The sequence below is a fragment of the Capricornis sumatraensis genome, chromosome 5, assembly GCF_032405125.1.
Source record: "Capricornis sumatraensis isolate serow.1 chromosome 5, serow.2, whole genome shotgun sequence".
Classification (NCBI taxonomy): Eukaryota; Metazoa; Chordata; class Mammalia; order Artiodactyla; family Bovidae; genus Capricornis; species Capricornis sumatraensis.
The window spans coordinates 107,344,324-107,366,602 of NC_091073.1; the positions used below are offsets into that span (position 1 = coordinate 107,344,324).

Genomic DNA, 22,279 nt, shown 5'->3' on the forward strand with positions numbered 1-22,279 from the left:
CTAGAGCTTGTGAATTCTTTTGACATTTTAAGGAATTTTAACAAACATTAAATAGTTAAACATAAAGTTAAACAGTTTTAGTAAATGTAGGATTTTATCAGAGGTCCAGGCATATCAAAACATTGAAAACTGTTAATACCCGCATAGTGAATTCATTTAAAAAAAAACTAGTTTTGAACTCTGACTGATATTTCTGACTACAGTACAGCTTGGAAAACAATAATAGTATCACCTCCTACAACTCTGCATCATTCTTGGATTTTCTACATTTTAGCTCTCCTGAAGGAAGCCTGTGCTTCTGAGACATTCTTTGCTTCGGGTAAAAAAATAATAATAAAACCAAAGAAATCATTTTGTCTGTCAGTGCATAAGTTTTATAAGCAGCAAGTAAATACTTTTATTTGGTTTGGTTAAGATGTCATATAGGGATAAATGTGAGTGAGCCACATCTTTTAAGATGGGTAGTAGGAAGTTAAGGGCAAGTAAGGTGTCATGGATGTGGGTGAGGGTTAGTGAGTCAGTGTTCAGTACCAGGTGGTTCATATAAACATTAAACCTCGGAGTTGCTGGGGTTCAGGCAAATTCGGGGTTGCAAGGATAGGCAGAAGGCTTAAAACTGTGGGCAAGACTAGGTAAATGAGACAGGTACTCCTCAAGAATGGAATTCCAGAAAGGTGCTTGAAATGGACTGAATCCTAAAAGCTCAGGGCTATTAGTGTATTCATTGAGGACACATAGATGACTGTACCACCCAACTTAATAATCGGTGTATGGAAAAATTGTAGGTAAGAAGATGAAGAAAGTTGGAACATTTTGTTGGAGAAGGAGTGAGGGAGTGGGCGGAAGGGTAAGTTTATGACAGAAATCTTACGGATTCAGCACCTGCAAAAGTCATTCTATTCCTTTCCAGTTTAAGTTCTCATAGGATAGAAATTAGAAGGCAAGGCCTTTTGATCATTTAATCAATTATGTAAGATTATTGAGGATGTAGAGAAAAGTACTTTGTAAAAACTCTGAATTTAGCTACAGTTTTGTGTTTTAACTAAGTAGCTTGAGACTTGAAAAATCAAAGCCATTAGAAAATAACATGTAACTCAGTCAGCTGAATAACTGTTATATTTTGCTATTTAACATGGGCTAGAGAAAGGAGTCTTTAAAACTTTTTTCTTAAAAAAGCACTCACTAGATACTGATCCTTATGTTCTGATTTAGTTGTGAACCATGTGCAATGATGTTTGACCTCTGTGATTCTACATGAAAAGAATTTAACCAGCTGCCCTTGCTGAATCTTTTGTCATGTCTCCTGAATGCATGGTAAATTGTTTTTTTATTTTCTTGAGACCTCAGTTTACTGCAGACAGTTTTCTCTTTCAGAGTTAAACTTTACAAAGCTTTTCCTTTCAATAAAATTGGTTAGATATTTATGGATAGTATCTATAGTGTACGCACCTTGCTGTTTGGTGGCTTCTATATTCTGTCCTACTGCTGTGTTATACGTTATACTCTTCTCTGTCTCTTGAGGGTGTGTTTTAGGTCAGGGTTGGCACTATAGCCCACTCGATTTTTGTAAATAAAGTTTTGTTGGAACACAGTTGTACATAGACATACAGTCTATGTCTCCTTTGCTTTGCAGCAGAGATATATAGCTGGTAAGTTTAAAGTATTTGCCATCTGGCCCTTTAAGAAAAAGCGTGCTGACCATTGTTCTGGATCAGTGTTTCTCAAAAGTGTGGTGCCTGATCAACCTTAGGGAACCTGGGAACTTGTTACAAATACAGATTCTTGGACCTACCACTCCAGGCCTACCAAATTAGAAGTTCTGGGGTTGGGTGCAAGCAATTTGTGTTTTAAGAAGCCTTCCACGTGACTCTAATGCACATTAAAAGTTTGAGAAACCCTGTTCTAGATAAATGTTTCCCAAATGTTAGTCACATATATCACTTTACTATTTTTCACCCTGTTTTAACATTTTTAATTGTCAACTCACTTTCTGAAAATTTAAGCTAACTTTAAGGTGAAAGCTTATGTCACCAGAAAAATAAATACAGTGAAAACAACATGGTGTTATAAGAGAAAACTAGATTCTGCTGTCATTTACCTGTGTTAAAAATGAGCTCGTTAGACGTATTAATTAAACACATACTAGGCAGTAAGTGGGAACTTTTTTCTTGACTTAATCATGACATATAATCACCACTAAGTGATTGAGTGGTGTTCAAAGTGTCATGCTGGTGAAATTACATAACACCTAAAATCACTTTTTGTACAAATTCCATACTTTAGGAAATGCAGTGCTGGTTCCTTACATGGAAGGAAAGCTGTTTGAACTGTACATATCTAAACCCCTAAGTAGAAATGACTTTTCCGTGGACATAGAAATACACACCCATAAGATGGAACGATATAGAAGCCCCTAGAGAGGTCCATTCAGACTTCTAGGATGAAATTCCCTATTTAGCTCTGATCTTACCTCTCCATTAATGTTCCAGTCTGTGGTGGTCAGTATTTCTGCAGGATTTCGGCAACCTATTCCACAGTGGGATTGTGAAAAGGTGCTGGCTGTTTGTCAGAGAAAACTCATGGACTAGAAACTGGGGAGAAGTGCTGTGATTCTGCATTATGGGCAGGGAACCATCAGTGCATGCTTACTAAGGAAAACAATTGATTCACATCAGATTTTAGAAACCATGTATTTGAGAAATTTTGGTATGAAAATAAATGATTTAATTTGCCTCCTAGTATTACAGGGAATACTTCCCCAGACATGGTATTCTGATACCGGCTGATGTGTTTTAGGATGTAGTCATTGTTGGTGCGACTAGAACCTGAATATCCCTAGGTTGCTGGGTTGCTTCAGATTTTTCTTGGTTTCTTTTTCTTAGAGCTTATGGACATATTTGCTGCTTTTGTCATTTGACTCTGCAATAACGTAGTGACATAAGACTCTGACCCTAGATGGACTGAAAGTCTGGTAGGGAGTGAAGGTGTACAGTAAGTGATAAATTCTGTATGCTGATTACATATCTAGATATCTAATTTTGAAAAAATGTTAAAAAATATAAAACACCGCCAAACACCTCTAAGACTGAGCAGATGTTTTGTAAGTTCCCCTTAAGTTAAAAAAATTTAAAAAGTGTTACAAATGAAGTCTCTTAGGTTCTCCTTCACAGTTTTAGTCCTTTCCCCCAAAGGCATTTTTTGTGAATATGTCAGTGGATTTTCCTCTGTGTTGTTTCAATACTTACAAGGCTCAGTCTCCTTCATGCTAATCTGTTTTTTCGTTTTAAATTCCTTTATCATTGAGTTGTCTGTCACCTCTGTCCTTTGATATTCTCATTTCTTTTCCATTTTTGTTTCTTTACTTTGTTTTAGATTTGGGGAGGTTCTGCTTAGCTTTTATAGCAATCATCAAACATTGAAAACTTGCCTCATTAATAGATCTGCCGAATACTTTTTCTTCTGCTGTTTTCAGCTATTTTTTCATAGCCAGAGATAGCTTTTGTTACTTCTAATTTTGTGTATGAAACGTTGTGGATGATAGAAGGCACCAGATATCCAGAGTATGAGTGTTATTGTATCAGAATTGCAGCTCTGCAAGTAAGCATCAAAATATAAAATTTAGCAGGCTACAGCTTTTTAATAATTGACTTCCCTTAATGGCATGTACATAAAACAAAGTATATGTAATCCACTTTTAGGACTACATTTGTGGATAACTATTTATTCAAGACACACTTCTAATATGTGCCTTAAATCTAAGAGGAGCAACATGTTGATTTCCTAAAGCATATATCCCCTGGCGGAAGTGTGATGGCATTGACCCCTGCCAGTGGCCAAGACTCTGCTTTATAATAAGAGAAAATAGAATTGTGGCAAGAGGTGGAATAGAATTCTTGGAATGCAGCTACTTTAGTATTTATTTTTGAACATTTCTTTTACCATTCTGTTAGCTCTTAAAGACCCTGAGTAAGCTTTTTCTCCCACTACAAGGCTGTTGCTGTTTCATTCCTTATAGTTTTTTTAATAATGGATTTTCACAGACAAATAGACTGGTAAATTTAAAAAATTATTTTAGCATTATTTATCTTTGATTTTCAGCAAGAACAAACTTGTCTTGGGAATTTCTTCTGCAGTGGGCATTGCATTTTAAAAATGGGCTTGTCATGGGGAATATGATAGTGGGGGTGATACAAGTACCAACTTGTGATGATAAACCCATAGGACCATCTGAAAGAGTTAAGAGGGCTAGCCTTTTAATACTCTAATTTTTTTGGATTTTTCTGGGGGAAAGGAAAGCCTCTACTAGTACTCTGTATGATTTCCTAAGTTCTGTTAGAAAGAAATGACTTGATATTACATTTGGAAGGGAAAATACCCTCATTAGTTTTTCCTGCTGCCATCTTTGAGTATTTTTTCTTTCCTTATATAATAAATATGTTCCTGGAAAGTTGCATATGTGCCAGGTTATATTAAATATTTTTAAAGCATCAATAATCATTATTTTAAGACATGGTAGTGAATGCTTTCATAAAATGAACTTACACTTTGTACTGTATAAATATATGATGGATTAAACTGAGTGTATTTATTAACAAGGTAAAGGGAGTAATGACTTTTTTCTTTAGAGATTATTTTTAAAGGATCCTTATAGGTGAGCTTTAGGCTAAATTTAGGCTGTAGATGAGCTTCAGGCTAAAGGAACAACAAAGGTAGGTGGGAGAAGTTAGGGGAGTTGGTGAGACTGTTGGAGAAAGCTGTAAAAATGATCAAATTTGTTCTTTATTGTAATAGTTACTGTGTAGCAGTAGCTATTATCTTGGTTCCACAAGAAGACCTAAGAGTTTCACAAAAACATAGGAAGATGAGTGTTTACCAGTACAGGACAGGTCTCTTTCTGCTCTGTACTAGATTAGAAATTGGTGTTTATATAGTTTCCACATTCTGTTGACTCATAGCTTATGTTGTAAGAAATGGTGATAAGAAGGTGACACATTTGAAGATACGAGGGCACAGGGAAATAAAAAACTTTAAGCTTATTCACTGCTCTTTCTAGCTCTGGCTTTTCTTTCACTGGAAGAGTAAGGAATTTATTTCAGAGGGAGTAAGCCTATCCTGCCCCAGCCAATAGTGACACATGGCCCCAACAAGTACACGTGTGGGGAGGGGAGGGATTTGGTTACCACAGAAGAGAGCGTGGGAGCGCTTTTCCCCTCTTGGCCCCGTTTATCAACTACGACGCTTCTGTTTGCTTTGTGTGCTGTTGAGTTTTTCCCTCTGTTTTCTCTAAGCTAAGCTTTAAGCTAATTCTGTACAAAAGAAATACTAATTAGTTGTTTTTATATAAATTGCTTGCCATTAATGCCTGATAAAATGCAGTAAAATAAGGATTCTGCATACCATTATATATGTCAAATATTACAGACTTTAAGGTTCTTTTGAAATTACAATACTAAACTCAGTTCACTTTTGCTTAGCCTTCACAGTTGTTGATCACATAGCATGGTCATCCACTCACAGCTTAAAAAAATACAGGGAGCATCGGAGAGAATGGGTAAAGTAAAATTTTGATGTTTTTAAAATAGCACCTGAATCTATGAAAATTGATTTGATTTATTGTTTGTATGGGAGGGAGAGGGTGGTTGGCACTCGAAGGGAGGGGGTGGATATTGGGGAAATAGCATGCACCATGTAAAATGATGTTAGATATCATACAGGCTAAAATTTTTAAGTATTACTACTGCAGTTTAAATACAAGTCTGTTTCAGAAGAGGCAGGACCATACAGTGGCAGTGTTGGGATTTACAGTGGGCCTAGCTTTTTCTCCCTGCAGATTGAAGGGGATTTTGAGAATAGCAGTTTTTGAGTAGTTTGGACAGAAGTCGCCTTTTTAGAGTGACCTGTCCATATTCCCTCAGTGAAACTGCTTTGGTAGCACCTCAGGTTCCGTTAATGTTACTGAGGAACATTGTTTAAGAGGAACAATGTGCATTCTAGTTTTTATTGTACACCTGTGACTCACGTGTTCCTAAATATAGGTTAGGATTCATGAAGCCCTTGAGGGGGTTGAAGAACAGATAGAGGTTACTCTGAAGTTAGTTGTTTGGTAGAAAAAATAGAAATTTTGGTGCTTCCTTTCAAATGAAGAATACTTTTCCTTTCAAAGTTCTAAATCAAGGTTTTAATCTCAATCCTTACCTTTATAGTTATCTACAGAGCCTAATTAATGAGTACTGTGGAGGTTATAGAGAAGAGAGTCTGCCATGTTTTTATGGGTAGGGCATTTTGTTGTAAATTGTGTTGACTTGATCTAATCTCTGCCTCATTATTTTTAAGCTTTGTCTTTGTTTACACATTTAAAATCTGGGGGAAGAAATTAAAGAAACCAGATTTTACCCTAAAAATATTCTTGCCTCAACTTTGCTAGTCCCCTACCTGAAACCACTTGCCAAAGCCGGATAAGATTTATGTACCGTTTCCCAAACCTTCCTGCCTTCCTAAGCTTTGTCAAAGATGGTATGCCAATTTGGAATGCTCTTCTTTCCCCATCCCTTTGGTCTAAGGCCTGTCTTTCCTTCAAATAATGGCTTCTATGTATTGCACAAAGCCTCCTCTAACCTCTTCAGTCCTGTGGTCATTCTAGTCTAGAATCCCTGCAGTACTACTATTTGATAGTATTCCATCCATTATAGACATTCACTTGGCACTTGGATCATGCCCCCTTTTGTTGTTTCTGTATTTAAATACCCTCTCTTCTCTAGGAGAGTGATGGGCTCCTTGAGGGTAGAGAGCTTGTCTTAATTAAATGCCTCTTTGTAATCCCATTGCCTGGCACAGAAGATATCTTCAGGAGTCGGCTTGATTCTTTGATTTGGATCCAGTATTAGTGTAACAGGGCAGTTGTTTAACTTAGGTTATTTTTATAGTGAGGACATACCCAGAAACCCCAAAGATAAAGTACATCTGCAGTACATTTGATTAATAATTTCTTGTGTTGTGGGGAGATTTGGTTCATATTGGTTCCTTACTAATTACAGCCCCTCTCCCCACCTTTGTTTTTCAGTGGGTGCTGTTGTTCCTAGTTTCTTTTGAAAAACATGGTTTGGGCCAGATACGTTGACAGAAATCAAAATTACTAGTATTTTTATTTTAAATTCTTTGATTAGTCAGATGATACTTTCACGGTATAAGCCCAAATAAATTTATTAAATACTACGTGGTAATGTAGCCAAATTATTTTAAAATGTTAACCTTAAGGTCTCTTAAGTAAAATTTTAAAAATACCAATAGACAGATACTCAGTTGCTAATCCTTTTCACTTCAGTATCTCAGATTATTAGGAATTTTATTATTTCTCTGTTTATAAAGAGTTCTTTACTGTGCAGGCTGATGTTTGGTAACTGTGTTTATTGTGTTTGCTGCAGTTATCAAATAGAGCAGACATTTATATGCAGTGAAGAATTAATTAAAAATACTTTTTGATGTTTATGGAAACTGATACTTTTTTAGTATCCCTACACTCATTGGGGATAATTTTGTTTAATTCATATTTGAAACTGTTTACATTTTATCTGATAGCAGTGTCTTCAAGGCACGTATGTATATTAGATTTATGTTGTGATTTCTTACAAAATGCTTAACTAGTAAAACTTCTAAAATCTTAATTTTACTCTAAAGCCTGGCTTATAGTATTCTTGAGCCATTAGTTTGACAAAGCACTGAAACGATACTTCTGTTGCATTACTGAAAAGCTTAGATAATTGTGGCAGGGGACTTGTAGAATATAAGTTTTTTTCCTCTTCAAAAATTTTTATTTAAATTTCTTAGCATAATTTGGGTACAGAATTAAGGTAAAATATTTTTTCTTACATGTGAGGAAGCAAAAAGCCTCTAATAATGGCATTGCCATTCTGATGTGAGCTCATCAGAGTACCATATGACATGAGCTTAAGGCCCTGATCAGTCTTAATGAAATAAGCTTTATAAAAAATTTTTTTTCTGAAACCCCAGTTGGCCCAGGGACCACTTTACAGAGCTCCAGCCTTGGACTTTCACCTATGATCAGTCATATTCTTCTCCAGGGTTTATACTTGTTAAGTCAATATTAAAACACAGAAAACACCCCCCCCCGCCCCGATTTTGTTCACTTTTGTTTTCATATACAAGAATCTTTACAGTCAACATGTACTTCTAGATGCTGTATTGAAATTGCTGGCAGAGTCTATTCTATACAAACTGAACAATCTGGCCCCTTGTTTTATTTGTAAAGGTTCAATGTATCTATGCCTGCCTACTTCAATCTGCAAGGGAGTGTCAGAAAGGCCCCGCATTCGCCGAGCCGTGAGTTATCACTAACTTTTCAGATGTGTTAATGAATGTGGAACAAAAAGCAGTTGTGTTTAAAAGGAAAAAAGGACCATCAAAATAACCTCTATTATAGTAGCAGGCGTGAACACTTAAATGAATTACTCCAAATTGTGGTGTCAAAAATAACATACTTTAACTAGAGACTAGCCTCTAGAAAACCTATTGTTGAACTGCTCTGAAGCTGTTGTTTTAGCTATGTTACTGTTCTTAAAGTTTTATAAACCATGATTGCAAATTAATATGTTCTTTAAGTCTTTTTAACCAAGTTAAAACAATCTGAACAAAATCTTACCCCACCTGAAAATGGTAGTATTTAATTGACTTTGAGTTAAGCTCTTTAAAATAATACCATGTGAAAGGGGTAAAGTTTTAACCTTTTTTGTTACTCACATGTGAAAGACAAACAACTGAACATCTTCCTCTATGAAAAGTTTTAGTACAGTGTTATTTACAGTCTGTTTTGGTACCAACAGTTCTTGCTTCAGTAATTCACCAGTAGGTTTTCATTCATCAATGACTATGTCAATTTAAGGCTAAAATCATTTCCTAGGGCTTAATCAGTCTCCTTAGAGGAAACCATCCTTAAGAGTTCCCCCCTCCCAAAGAGATTTGAAGCAAAAAAAAAAAAATTGTAACTAACATCTATTTTTTGTTGTTGTTAGAGCTAGTTACCTTTCTTTTTCTTAGATTCTTTCAAGTTTTGAGTAGATAGGTATATTTGACTAGCAGGTCGGAAGCTTCTGTTGCTAAGGAGGTGTTATTGTGTTAAGTGAAGACAGAATAAATTTAAATGTACCCAGTTTGGCCATTTATAGCACAGACTACCTAAAACTTGGAGATATGGGACCTTTGGAGCCATTAAGTTAAATGTTTCATTTAGGCAGTGTTCCTTTGTTTGACTGGTGTGTAAGTCCTTCTTCCAGGTTTGTACACTCTTAAACACGTCATTCTACCCTCTCTAACTCCTCCCAGCAGCAAAAGGGAGACACTTCAGCTGGAACAAAATAGTGGAAGAAATGGCGTCTGGGGTTCAGTGGGGATTCGCAGTGTGTATGCAATGTTTGCAAGATTACTTTTTATGTTTTTCAATTAATGTAAATAATTACAGAATAAATCAGTGCTTAGTGTCAACGTAGGGGACATCGTATACCAATAGAAATTCTCCTAGTGGGTCTGCTGCAAGTCGTTTAACCTCTTGGGTCCTCAGTTTTCTCATCTACAGTATGAAGGAGTTGGACTCAATAATCTTTAAGGTCCATTCCTGCTCTAAACCTGTGCTTTTCTGAAGTACTCTATTTAACAGAATGCATTGCTTTCCCATTTTGACTGTTTGAATTACATGTGCAGTACATGTACTGCAACTGCATGTTGTCTAAAGTAGTTTTTCTGTAGGATATTATATGAACTAACCCCTCTTGAGGTGATTTACAAATGTGTGTGTATAGCCACACAGAAAAAGCTAGTGTTAGTAGGGCTCTCAGAAAATACATATTTTCCAAATGTCTAACCTTGGATGTCATTAACTTTCCTCTATTACAGGAGATACTACTCGTCAACGAATCAAATTCAGTGATGACAGAGTATGCAAGAGTCACCTTCTCAACTGTTGCCCCCATGATGTCCTGTCTGGAACTGTATGTGTTTACTAAATCTATTATTTTATTGTTGGTATACTACAAAAACAAACTGTTTGATAAAGTCTTAGTTTTGTGTCTAATTACTATGCAGTGATTTTTTTAAAAAACATTTGTTAGCAGAGCAATTTACATCTATTTTATTCAGGTTGATTATTTAGGTCTGCAATAATGGGATTCCTCACAGAAATTATTGCTATTTTACTTTATAATGTTTTTCATTCTTTAGAGCATTTATTGGAACAAAGAGGCAGTTATAATACAGCAGTTACACTTTTAGTTTAGAAATAATGTAAATTATTTTTTAAATTATTTGCTTTAGTGTTGAGCATAGTAGACTTTTATCCAAAACAGTTTACGTATTCATTAAGATTTCTGCACATTTGTATTGTAGAAATTATTGTGAAGCAGTATATTGGTAATCACTTAAATTCACAGTGAAGTTTGTGAGTAGTGTTGTTGGTTAAAACTCACTTATATTGCTTACTCTTGATAATACATAAAGCTTACTTAATTTATATTCTACATCTAGTGATGTTAGTTTATCTTAAAGTATTATTATTTTTAATTTGGTGGATAAATTACATATCATGGACCTGTAGAATAAAGGATTTGGTTACCTGGGTTTTGGATTTGATTGAAATGATACTTTAAAGAGCTCCTGGTCACCCGGATAGCAGAGGAGGGCTAGTAGGGCCTAAATATTTAGCTGACTTATTCATTTTTCTAAAATGCAAGGATTTCATACTTCATTTGCAGAAGCAGTGAGCTCCCTTAATTAAAGATGTCTAAATGAATGGTTTCTTCTGCCATAAGACGTGGGGTGTTAGTTCCCTGACGAGGGATGAGACCCACATTCCCTGCAGTGGAAGTGTGGAGTCTTAACGAGCAGTGTGTTTTTGATAGGAGGAGTAAAATACCCCGAATGTATAGGTATCCAGGCATTTTTGATTTAAAAAAACACCTGTCTTTTGGGAGCTTCCCTGATAGCTCAGTTGGTAAAGAATCCACCTGCAGTTCAGGAGACCCAGTTTGATTCCTGGGTCAGGAAGATTCCCTGGAGAAGGGATAGGCTACCCACTTCAGTATTGTTGGGCTTCCCCTGTGGCTCAGCTGGTAAAGAATCCTCCTGCAATACAGGAGACCTGGGTTGGGAAGATCTCCTGGAGAAGGGAAAGGCTACCCACTCCAGTATTCTGACTGTCACTACCCACTCCAGTGTTTGGTCTTCGCTGTAGCTCAAATGGTAAAGAATCTGCCTGCAATGCAGGAGACCTGGGTTCTATCCTTGAGTCAGGAAGGTCCTCTGAAGGGAATGCAGTCCTCTCCAGTATTCTTACCTGGAGAATCCCATGGATAGAGGAGCCTGGCGGCAGGCTACAGTCCATGGGGACCCAAAGAGGCGGACATGACTGAGCGACTAACGCTACTACACTTGTCTTTTTCCAATAGGGAAGACCATTGAAACTATGTTATATAAGTTAAAAGAAATAGAAGTGCTAACATATAAAAAACATATAAATACTTAAATTTATTTTTTAAGTGTCAGTATATTTCAAGACAAGCATGCTGGTTTCTCAGTGCTTGAATTAGGACTGTGACAGATATATCTCTGTTAGACCCTCATATCTACTCTTTAGAATTTGCATAATTAAAATATTCTGCTCTGCTGTAATATTGAAATCTATATTATCTGTAGTTATCTGTGGTATTATTTGATTCTTCACATTTACTGTTTAACACTTAATGATACTTAATGGATAAATTATCACTTCAAATGAATTTTGAGAACAAGATTAGTTGTTAAGTGGCAGAATTTAAGGTTTTGGTACTTTAAAACCAGCAATAGCAAGACTTTGACACATTATTACATTCTTCAGGTATGGCATTTAATAATAACTTTAAAAATCTGACATCACAGTTGTGCTTTTGCATTTTATAATTATATAATTCAGTTACACTCAGTTGTTTCTCTGTTGGGCAAAACAATTTGTTAAGTATATGTTCCATAGTTAGCCTTATAGTAAAGTGATTTATTAAAAATCATTCAGCTCTGTTGATTTAAAGTAAAACTGGGACCAAAGCCAAATTTTCTGAGCTCTAGTTTTATTTACTCTGTAGGTAATACTTAATCCTTCATCATGCTGGTCTTAGACTTTCATTGTAAAATTCTTGCTGGTGGATTTGTAAGAAGCACATTTTTTCAAATTTCAGTGTCTCTGTAGTATGCATCTTAAAATTGATGACAGAAAAATACTATTTTAATTTGTAACATTTTTCTTAGAGTGAGGCTTAAAATTGGTGTTTTGGATCACATGAAAAACAGCGAATGACCTTTGAAAGGCACTTGCTAGAGAAATTCTATATGAGACATATCTTCTTTATGTCAGCTTAATAGGCAAGAGATTGTCATTTATGTAGGGATGGAGTTAAGTCCTTATGAGCCTCTTAAGCAAAGTTTTCAGGGCTGGCTCTTGAATTTTGTAAGAGTCCAAGGTTGTCTAGAGTGAGGAACTTGAGAACTTGAAACTACCCATGAGTGACTGTCTTATGACGCTTACTATAATACTAAAAAGGGCTGTTTATAGCAATTTATCCTATGTGCATGTGGTTTTTAATTACAGAGCTCTGACTTCTTTAGCAACCAATCTGTGTCAGGCTAATGCTTTTCTGGCACAGAATCTAATAGTTCACACCTCTGTATGTTGAAGATATTTTTTTGACCTCTTAGATCAAAGATGAAAAGAACCAACTTGTAATTGTTGATTTTATAGTGCTTTTTGTTTGTTTTATAACTAAAAGTTGCCCTTTAGTTTTCCAGACCTTGTTCCTCAGATCTGTCACTGCCAGGAGAATATGACTCATCAGTGTTCTAGATTATTTAGCAGAAGATAACACGGAAATATATTCTCTGGCTTTTCTTTATTATTATTGTAAAAAGGTTGAACTTTATACTGAGTACTTGGAGATAAAGGGTATGGTTTCTGAAAATGTACTCATAACCGACAAATTGGAGTATTTTTGAAATTCACTTTGATGAAAAGGCCCCTGTAGCATTGTACCTTTCTTTAGTCTGGTACTTTAGTATAACTTTTTTTTTTTTTTTGAGTATAGTTGATTTACAAAGTTGTATTAGTTTCAGGTATACAGCAGACAGATTCAGTGTTTTACACACACACACAGTGTTTACACACACACACACACACACATACATGCATACAAATATCGTCGTTTAGTCGCTAAGTCCATGTGACCCATGTACTGTAGCCCGCCAGGCTCCTCTGTCCCTGGAATTTCCCAGGCAAGCATACTGGAGTGGGTTGCCATTTCCTTCTAATTCAAAAGCTTGGATTATTTTCCTATTCATCTAGAACTTTTTGTTTGTCTCACTGTTTTCATCCTTTGGTCCATTTAGTTGTCTCCTTATATTTAGCATGCATAAAGTAGACAGCACCCCCTTTCAGATTTAGGCAAAACAAAAAGCCTAAGAGTTGTCATCTCCCCCTGCTCCCTCCCTCCACCAAAATAAACCACATTGTTTCTGGTTCATATATTCCCTAAGGAAAGATAAGGATATTGAAGTGCTTAAAAAAATCTTTGCATCTAGTTCCTAGGAACCTGGGGGAAAGGTATATAATAGTAATAATTTACAGAAGGTGTTAAATCTGAAGCAGGTGGCATCAGAGATTGAAATTAAGATCTGCAGGGATGGGGATGTATACTCACAATACATTTATCCTAAATTCAAAAATGGCCACTATTTCTTACAGACTTCATCATAGCATAATTTTAGTGTTGACAGGCCATCATGTCTTCTAGCTTAAGGCCATCATTTTATGTAGATAGAAAAATTAAGATTCAGGGAAATTGTCAGATGTCTCACAGATAATCATGGTATATTATGCCACACGGGAATCTTAGAGTTATTTTAATCCAAATACTTCTTTAATGTTTTATGTTGTAAAGAGCTGATCTTGAGAAATACTTCAGTTCTGTTGCTCAGTCGTTTCTGACTCTCTGCAACCCCACAGACTGCAGCACGCCAGGCTTTCCTGTCCATCACCAACTCCCAGAATTTGCTCAGACTCATGTCCATCGAGTCAGTGATACCATCCAACCATCTCGTCCTCCGTCTTCCCCTTCTTTTCCTGCCTTCAATCTTTCCCAGCATCAGGGTCTTTTCCAGTGAGTCAGTTCTTCGCATTGGGTGGCCAAGTATTGGAGCTTCAGCATCAGTCCTTCCAATGAATATTTGGACTGAGTTCCTTTAGGGTTGACTGGTTTGATTTCCTTGCAGTCCAAGGGACTCTCAAGAGTCTTCTCCAACACCACAGTTCGAAAGTATCCTTTCTTCAGTGCTCGGCTTTCATTATCATCCAACTCCCATGTCTGTACATGACTATTGGAAAAACCATAGCTTTGGCTAGACAGACCTTTGACAGCAAAGTAATGTCTCTGCCTTTTAATATGCTGTCTAGCTTGGTCATAACTTTTCTTCCAAGAAGCAAGCGTCTTTTAATTTCATGGCTGCAGTCACCATCTACAGTCATTTTGGAGCCCAAGGAAAAAAAAGTCTGTCACTATTTCCATTGTTTCCCCGTCTGTTTGCCATGAAGTGATGGGACCAGGTGCCATGATCTTTGTTTAGTGAATGTTGAGTTTTAAGCCAGCTTTTTCACTCTCTTTTACTTTCATCAAGAGGCTCTTCGGTTCCTCTTTGCTTTCTGGCATAGTGGTGTCGTCTGCATATCTGAGGTTATTGTTTTTTCTCCTGGCAATCTTGATTCCAGCTTGTGCTTCATCCAGCCCAGCAATTTGCATAATGTACTCTGCATATAAGTTAAATAAGCAGGGTGACTATACAGCCTTGACGTACTCCTTTCCCAATTTGGAACCAGTCTGTTCCATGTTTGGTTCTGACTGTTGCTTTTTGACCTGCGTACAGATTTCTCAGGAGGCAGGTAAGATGGTCTGGTATTCCCATCTTTTGAAGAATTTTCCACAGTTTGTCATGGTCCACATAGCCAAAGCCTTTGGTGTAGTCAGTAAGGCAGAAGTAGATGTTTTTCTGGAACTCTCTTGCCTTTTCTATGATCCAGTGGATGTTGGCAATTTGATCTCTGGTTCCTCTGCCTTTTCTAAATGCTTGAACATCTGGAAGTTCTCGGTTCACGTACTGTTGAAGCCTGGCTTGGAGAATTTTGAGCATTACTTTACTAGCATGTGAGATGAGTGCAATTGTGCAGTAGTTTGAACATTCTTTGACATAGTCTTTCTTTGGGATTGGAATGAAAACTGACCTTTTCCAGTCCTATGGCCACTGCTGAGTCTTCCAAATTTGTTGGCATATTGAGTGCAGCACTTCAACAGCATCATGTTTTAGGACTTGAAATAGCTCAGCTGGAATTCCATCACCTCTACTAGCTTTGTTCATAGTGATGCTTCCTAAGGCCCACTTGACTTAGGACTCCAGGAGAAATACTTGGGGACAGGGATAAGGTAAAATTTTATCTGCCTCTTTGAAGTGATTGGGTGGGAGTATTGGTTGTCAAAAATCCTGAGTCGATTTCTGAACCAGTAGGTTCGAAAATTTTTCAGTTCCCCAGTAGGTTCTGGGTTTTATCCAAAATGAAATTTTTATTAATCAGAACTCCTTTACTGCTTCTCTCTTGAGACTTGGTTACAGTCAGTTCCTTGAATACCTACAAACCTGAACTTTACAACTGCTGAAGTGTCTTTGATAGTACAAATTTAAAGGAGCCATGAAAGTTTAGAGAAGCATTGATAAGAAATAACCCTGCACAAAATTTTCGCAGCCACTAAGTAGAATGTAAATTTCATAGTGAGAGCAGACACATTTCGTCCAGTTGCTGTATCTCTAGCATCTGGAATGGTGTCCTTCCCTTGTGTTAACATGAATAATCAATCACTTTGACTTTTCACTTTCATGCATTGGGGAAGGAAATGGCAACCCACTCCAGTGTTCTTGCCTGGAGAATCCCAGGGACGGGGGAGCCTGGTGGGCTGCCGTCTATGGGGTCGCACAGAGTCGGACACGACTGATGTGACTTAGCAGCAGCAGCAGCAGCAGAGGTAGGACATGGAACAAGTGTTTTTCAGAACAAGCTTTAAGTTTCAAAAATTAATGATTGTGGAAAAAAGTGTTATCTTCTCATGGATAAGAAGTGTATCTTGATTTTGAATTACTTACCAAAACATGACAGCAGTGGTTTCCCATGCATATGTGAAAAAGTCTGTAGATGATTTAAATAAACTCACAACCTTTCCTCTGGAAAGGGTTTGTTTTGGGACATTTTAAACATTTTTAAGCAAGTGGTTTTTGTTTTTGGTTTTTTTAATTGGAGGTTAATTACTTTACAATATTGTATCGGTTTTGCCATACATCAACATGAATCTGCCGTGGATGTACATGTGTTCCTCATCCTGAACCCCTCTCCTACCTCCCTCCCTGTACCATCCCTCTGGTAAGCAAGTATTTTTAACATTAGGTTCCCAAGTGATCTAGTGGTTAGGATTTAGCATTCTCACTGCCATGGCCTGGATTCAGTCCCTGGTCAAGGAACTGAGATATACCTTAAGCTGCGGTGGCATGGCTAAAATGAAAAAAAAAGAAAAAAAGAAGGAAAGCAAAATAAAACACGTGCCTAGATTACTAGCTTGAAATTTTTCCCCCTAATTTCTGTGACCCCCAGTTTCTAGAGCTTCCCAATTTGTGAAACTGCCAGATAACCCAGGTTTTTAGCAGAGTTGGCTTTTGAGGTGTTCTTATATTATCAAAGTTGCTGTTTGTATTTTAGTCTCAGTTTCTTACAGAAAGTGCCTTACAGTAAAAATACATTTGATGCCTAGGAAATCAGAGGCACATTAAGAGCTTCCCAGTGAATAATTTGATCTTTACTGCCATGCTTCAAAAACCTAGTCCTTTTTATGGCTGACTAATAATATTCCATTGTATGTATGTAGCACAACTTCTTTATCCATTCATCTGCTGGTGAACATCTAGGTTGCTTCCATGTCCTAGGTATTGTAAATAGTGCAGTTCTGAACATTAGGGTACATGTTCTTTTTCTTTTGTGGTTTTCTCAGGGTATGTGCCTAGTAGTGGGATTGCTGGGTCATATGATAGTTTTATTCATAGCTTTTTAAGGAAACTGCATACTATTCTCCATAGCGGCTGTATCAGTTTACATTCAGGAAATTCAGCCCTTAACATTCAGGGAGTTCAGCCCGGTACAGTGCGACAGGGATAGGAATGGGGAATGGCCTGAGAGGCTCAGGAGGGAGGGGGAGGGGTCATAAGTGTACTTGTGTCTGATTCACACTGTTGTATGGCAGAAGCCAACACAGTATTGTAAAGCAGTTATCCTGCAATTAAAAAAAAGAAAAGCCCAGTCCTAGGGACTTCCTGGCAGTCCAGGTGGTAAGGAATTCGCCTTCAAATGCAGGGGATGTCAGTTCAGTCCCTTGAGACCAAAAAATGAAAACATGAAACAGAAGCAATGGTGTAACAAATTCAAAAGACTTAAAAATGGTCCACAATTAAAAAAAAAAAGAATAAAGTTTGAAACCAAGTCCTGAATATAATTTGGAGTATTATTGACTTGGAATATGAATACCCTGAACTGTTCAGCTTCAGCTGGTTCTGTCCTTAGGAAATAACCCTTTTCTGTTGTTCTGAATAATCTTGCTGTCATTCATTTCATGTTCTTAAAATAAGTTAATATACTTCAGGCTTGTGGAAGTAATCTTCTAAAAGGAGATCCTGAGACCTTCTCTGGGTTTTGTTCTACTTTATTGTCTCTGGTTAAGATCAGTCAGCATATTTGTCCATGACACTTGGATTAATGGTTAAATACAAAAGTACATATATGTAAATATACGTGCATCTATTGTGCTGATGTCCAGTCTTTGTAGATCAAATGCAAATTAATTTTACTTTTCATTTTTATTCTGTGCTATTGAATCAGTTTGAGGGGAAAAAATCTTTTGAAACTTAAATTTCAACTATATGTAAAAGTAGAGTTGTATACTGAACTTCATATACCCATATACCAACTTCATAAGTATTTTACACACAACTACGTTATGTCATTTATAATTACTTAATGTCCTCTTCATCCTTTTGTTTTTTGAGGTAAATGTTAACATTTTGGACCTGTCATTTAGGATAACTCTTGAAACACTATAAAGTAGCAAAGACCAGTAACTTCCAAGCAAAGAAGAATGAGGTCTGGAAGTCATTGTTCAAGCAGATTGTTTTTAATACCCTGGTACTTGGTCAGTATATTTCACTGTCACATTGGTTTTTGTTTGGGGGCGGGGCAGGGTGTTTTGTGGGATCTTAGTTCCCCAGGGATTGAACCTGGACCCTCCACAGTTAGAGTGTGGATCCTAACCCCTGAACTGCCAGGTAGTTCCCACACATTTGTTTCTCTGTACAGTGGCTCTCAATAAATGTTTATTATTTAAAAACTAGGAATCATCACTCAGTAGTCTCTTGAACTCTTTAGGTCTTTTTTAGACGTAGGAACAGTTTTATAAATTGCATTTTAACAAATCTGAATTAGTGTGTTTTCTGAGGCTATTCATTGAGAAAGGTGGGATGAGTTATAAATGCATTGTTTGGAAGAATCAGACTGTGAACACAAAGCAGACATAGTAATAAATAAAAACTTGAAACATTTTTATTGTACAGGTAATTAACTGCAGGCGTCAAGCAAAATCATGAAATGTCTTACCATTGAAAATGTTTTTTTTTAATGTGATGCATTCTACCTTGATGTGCTGGTGGCAAGGTCAAATGACTTAGTATAATCCTTCCTTATTTAAGGGTATTTACAAAGGAAACTTTTAAAAACATTTGGTGTTTTACTCTGATTTATACTGACTAAAACATCTTGACTATATATTACCCTATAGACATTTTTGGTCTATAAAGTCAAAAAATATAAGCATATATGTTGATGTGTTTGTATAATGCAATTTGTAAAATATCCAAATTTAGGTAGATTTTTGTGTGTTCCTACCCCTTTTGTATTTATTATTACAGTGTTTGGAACAATGAAGTTAGGCAGAGGAAGAAATAGAAAAGGACAAGCAAGAGTATCAGATTAATGAGGGGCTAGATGGAAAATGTAAAGAAAATTCACAGTAAAAATAAACAGAAAATTCTCCTTCAAGAAATTAAATTTTTTTTTTTTTTACATCTCTGGGAGTGTTGCTGATTGCTGAGATCAGCATTCATTCATTAATTCACTTAACAAATACATATTGAGGACCTGCTATGTGCCATATGCAAAAATGCTGGAGATAACAGAAGTATATAGGGGTTTCTCTTTCAGTGATGGGAGCTTACCTTCTAAGGTTCTTCCACAGTCAAGTGTGAAAAGAAATACTGTGATTTCAGGAATGTTGCAAGTGCTGTGACAAAAATGCATGGTTAGATCTGGGATGGTGGGCAAGGGGCTGCTCTGACAGGACGACTGGAGAAAACGTTTTGATGAGATGACATTTGAAGAGTTCTAAATGTGGGGAAAAGAAGCCAGTTATTCCTGAGAGGAAATAAATTTGGCATATATTGCCTCCACTCAAAAACTTCTGGTGGTTCCCTATTATGTATTCATATATGGTCAAAAATCTGAAAATCTTTAGTTGGATTTGTCTCTTCCTTGAATAAATAAATCAGTTTGGTCCTGTTTGGACCAGACTGATTTTTTCATTGTTATCACACTGCTTTCCTTGCCCAGCTTGTTCATTATTGCCTATCTGCCTTTCTATGCCTGGAATAACCCTTTCTCTATAAATTCAAATCCTGCCTAGGATACTACATGTGATTGCTCTCAACCCCAGGGGAGCACCTGCCCTCCATATTACTGAGTGGTCACTTTTTTATCTTGTTTATATATATCCTTTCTCTCCTTGATTAGATAGTCTTTGTGAGGCAAGGCCTTCTGTTTTAATTTTATCCCGTTATGTTTGCATATCTAAGATTAGAAATGGATAAGATATTTCCTACTGTATTCATCAAAAAACATTCATTAAGAAATGGTAAACAAAGAGCTTTATTTTTCTTTATCTACTCAGGAAAAGTGAACTTGGAGGAAGAACATTCAAGTGAGAATGGGCAGTTAACAAGCGGGGAAGTGGTGGAAAAGCAGGAGCTACTTGGTGCATTCCCAGTGGGCCCCATTCCTCTTCATTCACCACTCACATTTGATTTGTTAGTTTTGAGTGCCAACATTGGAATTAGGAAAGAAAAGCCTTCTTAAAACAGTCGTGGCATAACTGAAACTCGTATGCAGGTTTTGTTATTTTAAGACTTTTTCCGTAGTTTATTCAGCTTTCTCTTGTTCTTAAGCTGGATCTTAAGGTGGGCACTTAACAGGGATGGAAGAGCGAGATTTTATCAGTGTGAGGAGGAGGAAGAAAGTGAAGATGTAAAATGTGAAGATGTAAATGTCAAAGTATAGATGATTTGTGTTTTGGAAAATAGCATTGGCATTGGAACCATGCCTGGAATGGTTCAGATGCTAGACCAAGGGTTTGTATCTGCTGTACGCTCTGCCCTGCTGTCATGGTTTTGTTTTACTTTTTCTTCAGTTGGTTTGTATTCCTTTTAGTACTTTGCCAGCATTGCTGTCCATTCTTAAACATTTGTTGCTGTCTGACAAGGATGTTTGTCCACCTAGTAGTGTGGTGTGAATGCTTCTGAAACAGGTTTTATCATGTCATATTTCTGTCCAAGTAGTCGAGCATTCTTCTCTGCCCCCAGAGAAAGTTCTGCGTGTGTTGATTCACATTCAGAATCTTCCACAGTGTAGTCAGTCTGTAAGTAAATCGTACTGCAGTCCTGAAGTTCCTGGAGAAAAGAGAAGTTCTGAGAGACGAGGTGAATTTCTCAGAGTTAAATGGAGAATGAGATATGGGATAATGAGAAAATGGGATGCTTTCTGAGTTCAGACCAGGTCAGTGCCTGGGCTGTCATATTTTATTTACTACTTCGGCAATATAGTCTTCAAGTATGAGGAAAAGCATAAAACATGAAATTTCCCCTTGTTTATCATACCCCTCTTCCCAGAACTAAACCCTGTTAACAAATTAATGTACATATTCCACTCCTTTCTGTACATTTGCGAGTATGTGTGATGTGTGTGTTTTAACAAATAGCATCTTTGAATTTTTCTCACTTGTCTTGGAGAAGTTTCCATTATCAGTGGTCTCCTAAGTTACTTATCCAGTGACTCGTAATTGTTCTTGTTTTTGGTGTGCAGTATGGCAATGAAATGCTTGTATATACATCTTTATTTACATTTAATTCAACCATTATCCAAAAATCCAAACAAAATATTCAATCTCACAGCAGTGTCTCTTTAAAAATGGCTAAGTTGTGGGTTATGCAAACCTGATCTCTGTTGGAATTTCAAAAGAACAGTTAAAAAGCACTTAACAATCAGCTTTGTTAAAAGTAAAACATAAAATGTTGGGAGGTTGTAGGAGAATTCTGTTAAGATCAGGTATAGTTATTTGATCCAAGACTTCATGGGAAAAGTGGATTTAGGATGGAAAGGGCAAAATGCAGATCTGAATTTATCCATTTTCCCAATAATCTAAGAATTTAAATATGCATTAATTAAAACATCAAGAATAAGTTTGTGGAAAGAAATTATGAAGTAAATTACTTGTTAAATTTAAAATTTTTTAACTCTTCCTGTGGCTTTCATCATAAATAGTTATTTTAGGTTAAAATAAATGACCAAACATTTTATTTTGTTCAGTTTGAAGCTCAACTATTTCAAAAGAGAAGCAGTAGCAACAGAAACTATCCGTGCACTTGGTGTTCAAAGTACTGTTGCACCATCAGTGATGGAGTCAGGTCCATGCTTAGTCATGGCGTGGTTCTACCGTGCTTGGCTCTGGTGGCTTTTTAATTACATTACTAGGGTCATGAAGAGCATTACTATACTTTCCCTTCACTCAGTTTTACAGTGGCAGGTAATTGTTGAGTTTATTTTGGCTTCTTAAATACTCATGTGCGCAACATGACGCCAGTGTAAGTGCTTAGTAATGATGTTTAGACTGAAGAAAAAACATGGCTAGTATCCAGAATTGAAAATCTGCCTTGCTACACATACTGTCCTGATAGGTCCCTGAAGAAATAAGCACTGAGGCTATTGGGCTGGGGGTTGGGGGGGAATTTTCATCATAACTAGGCTCTTTGAGCTCCTACGGCCTTGACCCCCAAATCTACTTTGGTGAGCTAG

General features: G+C 36.8%; 1 protein-coding gene across 7 annotated transcripts in view; it reads left to right on the forward strand.

Moving 5' to 3' along the window:
- LUC7L2 (LUC7 like 2, pre-mRNA splicing factor) overlaps positions 1 to 22,279 on the forward strand; it is a 73,266-nt gene that overhangs the window by 22,207 nt on the left and 28,780 nt on the right. For 3 of the 7 annotated variants that reach the window (XM_068972525.1, XM_068972529.1, XM_068972526.1), the window contains one exon: positions 9,904 to 9,998. In XM_068972525.1, coding sequence (XP_068828626.1) covers positions 9,904 to 9,998 — 95 coding nt within the window. Of the gene's footprint in view, positions 1 to 807; positions 848 to 1,212; positions 1,315 to 5,474; positions 5,552 to 8,266; positions 8,338 to 9,807; positions 9,999 to 18,153; positions 18,297 to 22,279 lie in introns of those variants that run through there. The other 4 variants (XM_068972527.1, XM_068972530.1, XM_068972528.1 and 1 more) reach the window with 4 other exon arrangements.